General features: G+C 29.5%; 1 protein-coding gene across 1 annotated transcript; it reads right to left on the bottom strand.

The window, feature by feature from the left end:
- Positions 1-6,023: 6,023 nt before the first annotated feature.
- Positions 6,024-7,371, bottom strand: LOC107894946 (transcription factor WER). The gene is made up of 3 exons (XM_016820107.2): positions 7,141-7,371; positions 6,897-7,026; positions 6,024-6,807 (listed from the first exon to the last, which is right to left on the bottom strand). The coding sequence occupies exons 1-3, from the start codon at positions 7,271-7,273 to the stop codon at positions 6,294-6,296; spliced, it is 777 nt and encodes a 258-aa protein (XP_016675596.1). The 5' UTR covers positions 7,274-7,371; the 3' UTR covers positions 6,024-6,293.
- Between the last annotated feature and the right edge of the window lie 381 nt (positions 7,372-7,752).

The following is a 7,752-nucleotide window of genomic DNA, read 5'->3' as shown; positions in this document are numbered from 1 at the left end:
TAGGGCTGCGTATTTTGGAGAATGTAGAAAGACCACTCAAATTATTTTGTGACAATAAGTCAGCAGTGCTATATTCTAATAACAACAGGAGTTTATCTAAGTCAAAGCATATTGACATAAAGTTCCTAGTTGTAAAAGAAAGATTGCAAAATGGTCAAATATCCATAGAGCACATTGGGACAAATTCCATGATAGTGGTCCGCTCACAGAAGGTATACCACGCAAGGTCTTTCATGAGCACACTGCTCATATAGGTGTTACATTGTTTGAGGATATCATAATTTAGTGGGAGTTTATATTTTATTTGTTTTATGTTTGTTTTCAGACATTTATTATTTGGTTATTTTCTGATCAGAAATAAAGTATTCAGTTTATTTATTATGTTTATTATTTTGGTACTGACTTCACTTAAGTTTAAAGAGTACCAGTTGGAAATAGACATGTTTAGATCATATTGCATGTAATTTCCATGCTACACATCCATACTTGATCTATGTCATTTGGTTGTGTTAATATACATGATCATGGATGGATTTAGTTATAATATATGTAACGAAAGTCGCATGTTAACATAATTAATGGATGAGATTGTTCGGAATACCTTTTAGATATGATAGTAAAATTTTGAGCTCATAAGGTTATATAATGACATGTAATTATAAAGTAATTATTATATATATATGGTCCAAGTGGGAGATTGTTGGAAGATATGGACATCACATATATAATAAGGGTAATTACATATTATTATTTACTATCATAATAGGTTAGCCCAAATTAAAAGTGATCTAATTTGGTTAAAATTTTATTGGGCTTTAATTATTAAATAAAGTATGGGTCAAATATGTGTAGATATTCTAGTAATTAAATTCTAATCAAATTCTGATTAATGATGGGCTAATTAGAATTTGATTAAAACTAATATGCCAAGGTTATAAATATTAGGGTTATGGTCCTCAAATTATACACAAGATATCTTTTCTAATATCCCATCATTAGGAAAGAGAGAGCATATATTCTCTGAATTTCTTGTGTGCTAATTTGGAAGATCAAATCCCCAAGATCTAGTAAAACTTCAAGAAATTCATGGATTCAGGTACACTTCCGCATCTAGTTTTGTTCTTGATTTGTTCTTCATTTATCCTTGATGATTTGACATGATAGATTCTGGTTTATTAAGTTTTATTTCAAATTTATTTTACAAATCTAACATAAAGATCATCATAGTCAACAATGGTTTGATCACCATCCATTAGTTGATGGTGAAGGAAGTCACTAATGGCTCTAGATTGAATCTAAAATGGTGCCCTCGCACAAGTACCTGCATATAATATTCATGGTTTGCATTTAGGATTTATTTTGCAGGTTAGCATAAAATTCCAATACAACGTTCTTGACAAAATGATTTAGCCAGCTAATAGAGAAAAGTAGTTGATTGTGCCCTAATATAAAAGTTGTTTATTTTTTGGAACACTCCCACCACATCATCTATATATAGTTCTTTTTCAATTATTTAGTGATATTTCAACAATTTTTTCCAAGTCATTAATACATAATTGTGATAATTTTTTACCCTAAATCTAAACTTTAAACCCTGAACCCCAAATGCCAAACTCAAAACCCAAATTTCAAATCCCAAACCTAAATCTTAAATTATTCAAGATAAAATACCTTGAATTTAGAGAAACCTAAATGGCCTAAAATTAAATAGCCCATATTCAATTTCACTTTTTTTTAAAAATCTTAATAGATTAAAATAATTTTTAATCATGTAATCATAAATTTAGATTAAAACCTTTTATAACCAATAAAATAGTGATATATTTCCAATCAAGAAAAATAAAAAAATATTTATAACTAATAAAATAGTGATATATGTCCAATCAAGAAAAATAAAAAATATTTAACGTGAAAAGTCAACGACTCTCATAAATGAAAAAAAAGAGAGAGTTATATAATTCAAAAAGAAAGAGGGAAAAATAAGAAGTTACATGAAAATAATCTAGTTGAAGGACTTGTAAGTATATTAGCAATTAAATGTAGTTGGGTACAATTTATTTTTAATAATAATTTTAATACAATATCTCAAATTATTTATGATCTCTAACCCTTAAATATAAAAATAATACATTTCAATACATTCGAACTTATGTCCTCTCATATAAACTAAAACTAAATCTATTAGTTAACCAGATTATAAATCGTTATCACATAAATATTAAAACTTGATAATTACGTTGGTATATAGCTAGGTGTAAAGCAATGATAGGAGAGTAAAAAGTCATATTTTTCATGCTATCGACTATCTTCTTCATAATGAATGAACAAAAAAGACAAATGAAAGCTTTCATTTTTTATTTACAAAGAATACTTATGATTACCAACAAAAATTAAGATTTGATTTCAGTATATATATGCTTTATTTTCAGCGTTTGATTCACACTTTAAAATACTTTTCAACCTCTTCTTTTTTTTTTTTCCACAGCTGCAACATTTTTCGTCTTTTCTAGTATTATTTATGATTCACATAGGGTAGAATCCAACAGCTTTCGGCCAAAACAGAACGCAAGGAAAGACACTAAATTATCCATCTATGAATGGTTGATGAATCTGCTCTTTATATTACATATCGAGTGACGCTAGGAAAGGAGACGCGCATGAGCTAAGCAGGTGACATTACCTGCTGCTGATATAACCTTAAAATATTTCTTTTCCTTTCGCTATTCTTATCCATGATCCTATCCATGTCCAGGGAGAGGCATGGGCTGATGCCAATGTGGTGGGTTATGTATCGCTTTCAGTTTTACTCACCGATATGCACCATTTTAGAATAATTGTTATTTATTTATTTATTTATTTTGCACGGGTAAAGCTTTTATTTTATATTAGATATATCGATTCGTTATGTCTAATTTCGATTGCACCAATTAATGCATCAATAATATTAAAAATTATATAAAATTATTAATTTTTTCTAATTTTAAGTTGTTTTAGGGTAAAGTATAAAAATGATTATTAAAATAGTGTCTTCGTTCTATTTTGGATCTTGAACTATTAAGTTTTCTGATTTAATCATTAAAATTTTTGAAATCAAATATTTTAGTTACTCTTTTGATAGTTGTCATTAGATGGGTGATGGAAAGATAATGTGAGCCTTTTTTATTAGTCCAATAATAAATTTAGCCTTTTAATGTTTACGGTAAATTTAACCCTTAATATTTATATGATTTGGTGGATTAACTTTGTTGAAAAGCAACAGTACCAAAGCTACACAGACAAATACCACAAAAATAACTAGGACTACAATCGGGTATAAATTGTATTTATACAGGGGCTACGTTTGATGTCTGATTATTGGTGTTTTGCTCAACTTATGCATGCATTAACATTCCACCATTAAGTTTTTTGTTTAAAAAATGTTTTTTCTTGGCAAGTACATTAAAAAATGGTTTTAAGATGTGTTGTTGAATACCTAATTGAATGTGGAGAGGAAAGAGAGTTGTGAAAAAAATGCTTAGAGTTGAAGAATTGTTATTGTTAATAATGGTATAAAAGCAAATGCTTAGTGACTTTATTCATAATAGTAGGATTTGATATGAACATGTTAAAGGTTATGACATAAATTTAAGCCTTTGAATGATGCCATGCAGAATTTGGTTGCATGCAAATCATAAACTTCATGATTTAACATGCTTTTCAACGTTTGATTTGATTTTAGAATAACATGTGATGATGAAGAAGAAGGAGCAAGTCGCATGGTATACAAGGGCTACAATAGAGACATAATTGCATTCATATCCAGATGTAGTCCTAGTTATGTTTGTGGTATCTGTCTCTGTAGCATTGGTATAGATTTTCAACAAAGTTAATTTGAGGAAGTTTATAAATATTTGAGTGTTAAATTTATTCATAAAATATGATGGATTCTAATTATTTATGCATAAAATTTGGTTTTTATTAGAACTATGTTGAACATCACTTTTTCTCTGCATTATTACGTAAGTAGGTTTTGAAAAATATTTAACTTGACAAACACTTTTATAAATTAATCGTTAAAAGCAATTAGTTTTGAAACTAAATTACAATATTTTGAAACCTGCTAACTTTTCTTCAGAAAGTAAAATAGATGTTTTAACCAATTGTTTTAAACTCTAATAGTTCTGCTAGGCCATTTCGGTGGTCAATGTAGTCTTTCGAATTTAGGTTTAACGTCTAGGCTGGATTGGAGATGTTATATTTGGTGGTATCAGAGCCTAGATTTTTTAAACTTAAACTGTGAATTTTTAAGTGAGTCCGTATACATGTCATACAAAGGGGTATTTTGAGAAAAATCATGCCACAAGTTTTTACTGAAATCCTTAACTACCTTTTTTTTTTCTTGAATTGCCAATGTAAAGAGATTAGAAAATTTACCAACATGCAAGATTTCCAATTTCTAAGACTAAATCCTCAGCCTCTCCCCCTTCATGCATGAACATTCCTCAATCTTTCTCTCTTTCATGACGAACCAGAGAAAAGATGAACAGAAAAATAAAAGAATCGTCCTCGAAGAAGAATACCTATCCTATATATATATATATAGATCTTTCGACCCCTATCACCAAGATCAATTCATAGCCACCTGGAAATACCTTAATCATCATGTCTCTCAGTAACTTATTTCTAGTTCATAACCAACAGGACTATGGTTGAAATCCAACTTTATCTCATTCAGCCCACTACTTGTTCTTATTTGCAAAAAGAACCTACCAGATTAGAGCACATTTTAATTTAGTACACCAAACTCTTTTGCTACTTAAGACCTTACAAATTCGGGTGTGATAGGTAAATTCGTAAATTATCGTTACATTCCTAGGAAAGTACTTAGTGAACCAAATGTGATAATGTAATTTTCCTAATATTTTAATCAATACCTTTCGATATATACCAAATGTTGTAAAGTAACATTTCTGATAATGACATTTCCAACAATGACATTTAAAGGAATCACATCCCATTATAATCATAACATGGAAACAACCAAACGCTACCATAAAATAAATTCTACAAAAACATAGTCAGCATTCATAATTGTAAAGGTCATCCTTAAATTTGAGAGTTTTTTTAACTTCACCCTTATTTTTTTTATTTCAATTGCACTTTTATTGTTCGTAGTTTTATTATTTTAAAAATAAAATAGTTATCTCATGTAGTCTTAATTGATATAATATTACATAATAAAGTTGGATTTTTTTATATTTAATTAATTGAGTCGATGTTAAGTTAACTAATGATACCATCTCAATGAATCATTTTTATTAATAACTAGATTATGATACACCCATGGGTGAAAAAATTATGTAAAAAATATATTTATTAAATGTTTATATAAAAACTAGATTGTGCTTTAGTTAAAACGGTAAAGATGAAGATTTACATCCTTAATGTCTTTTTACTTCAAATCCTATCATTTGCAAGGTTTTTATTAATTTATAGAAATATAAAAAGATAAAAATACCTTTAGAATGATATAACTTGTATTGTAGAAAGGAATGGTTTTTGATAAATTTATAACTGAGTTGACACTCAGTTAACGAGTGACACCAACTCAGCTGACACTTTACTATTAACTAGATTATGACACACTCATAATGTGAGTGAAAATATTTATGTTAATATATATAAAAGTTAAATATGATTTAGTTGAAATGACTAAGTGAGATGATGAAGATTAAGATATCTTGAGTATAAATCTCACAAATTTCATTATATATATATATAAACAAATATAATGAAAATGATAAGTTCATTACTTATAAAAGGACTGACTTTTTGGTACTGCTTTCATATTAAGTTGAAATTTGGTTGACAGGTGACAATAATCCAAGTTAAATCTCATTTAGTCAATAACACCAACTCCATTAAAAACTTAATATATATCACAAATATAGATATTGGTTCTAAATTATAACTATATCTAGAGAATAAATTATTTTAATAAACAAATTAAAATATTACTCTAGATGTAATAAAAATATTACTCCACAATAAAAATATTTTTTTGATATTAAATAAATTACAAAAACGTATCTATAAAATATATTAAATATTATTGAAAATATTATTTGATAATGATAATTATTATGATTTGTAATAAATTATCTAAAATGGAAAAAACCCGCAAATTTTAACCCCAAGTGCTTACTAACATATTTTTAGCTATTTTTTATCTTGCGCCTAATTGTAAATAAATGTACCGTGATCTAAATCTACCCGTGTTAGAATTAAAAAAAAAAAAAACTGGAAAACCGACTTTATATCCATCCTTGCATCAATTCGTAGAGCAAATATGCGGAATCATTATGATACATGTCCTCATATTCCAAAAGCATCTCAAATCCACCCTTTTCCAAGGATGATGTATTGTCTGCAACAAAGGGTTGACTCCAGAAATCTCCACTGCTTTCAGCTTCATATGTTCCCGAACATGGAAGGCAATTATCCTCTAAGCCGCCAACAACATTGAAGCTGAACATAGATCCACTGCCGGAGCTAAAGGAGGATTGTTCAGTACATGTAGATGTTGCTGGAGACAAAGGTGAACTCTCTAAGATCATGTTGTTGGGAGTATCAACAAGGATGCTATTGCTTTCACGTTCACGTTCACCTTCACCTTCACAAATATTCTCATTCCGGATGGCTTCACTTTGCCAACAATCGGACTTGTCTTTCTCATCACGCTTTGTACGTTTCTTTAGATGAGCGTGCCAGTGGTTTTTTATTTCATTGTCTGTTCGTCCTGGAAAACTTTTAGCTATGGTAGACCATCTGTAATATATACACATAAGGTTAAAAAATATTCTTAATTAAATCCGCAATATTATGACGATGATGATGATTTAATTGGATATTCTAACCTGTTTCCCATTTCATCATGTAATTTGATGATCAATGCATCTTCTTCTTCAGTGAAGTTGCCGCGCTTTAGTTCAGGCCGGAGGTAATTCATCCATCTTAACCTGCAACTCTTTCCGCACCTTTTAAGCCCTGTACACAATTTAGACAACCAAAAAAAAAAATACATCTTAAATAACATGATTGAAGCCTAGAAATGAATTTATTGTGGAAAAAAAAACTATAGTTTTCTCCATAAAATCATACCGGCATACTTGGGGAGCTCACGCCAGTTCCAATGGCCATATCTTTGTATATAAGATCTTAGTTTGTGATCTTCTTCAGCACTCCATTCACCCTTCTTCATCCCATTTTTATCATAGAAGGGAGCTCTCACCATCTTCCACCACCTCGTCCTTTAACTTCTTTCTATTACAGAAATGTTGTCTGTTCAAGGTCAACTTCCCTAGCACAGTTAGCTGGATATATAGGGTTTCATTTATATACTCATAGCCCAGATTGGAAAATTGAAAGTGTTTACATTTGTGATATGGACTTGCAACCTCTATAATTAATGTTTCTTACCACTAAACAGTATAGAGCTTTGAATAATGACAAAGCTATCCGGGTTAATAATGTTAAAAGAGTGAACGAGGAGACTTCATAGAAGTGTCACATGAGATATGATGGACATCAACTTGGTAAAATAAAAATATAGATAGAAAGGGAAATTTCTAGCATGGTAAAGAGAATCCTCCAATGAACATCGTTGCAGCATCTTATCCACCCACATGTTAAGAGGTTAATGGTGAAGGTCATATATGATATGTCTCTTTGAATCATGACTCCTGTTTGGTTCCTAAGTCTTACTTTCCTACC

Source organism: Gossypium hirsutum, chromosome A13 (genome assembly GCF_007990345.1).
Source record: "Gossypium hirsutum isolate 1008001.06 chromosome A13, Gossypium_hirsutum_v2.1, whole genome shotgun sequence".
Classification (NCBI taxonomy): domain Eukaryota; kingdom Viridiplantae; phylum Streptophyta; class Magnoliopsida; order Malvales; family Malvaceae; genus Gossypium; species Gossypium hirsutum.
This window is presented reverse-complemented; position numbering and strand designations above follow the sequence as displayed.

Coding starts and splice junctions, on each gene's coding strand:
- LOC107894946 (XM_016820107.2), bottom strand. CDS start 7,273: ATGGTGAGAGCTCCCTTCTATGATAAAAATGGGATGAAGAAGGGTGAA. Junction 7,027..7,140: donor TGAGCTCCCCAAGTATGCCG/GTATGATTTTAT, acceptor AATTGTGTACAG/GGCTTAAAAGGTGCGGAAAG. Junction 6,808..6,896: donor CATGATGAAATGGGAAACAG/GTTAGAATATCC, acceptor TATATATTACAG/ATGGTCTACCATAGCTAAAA.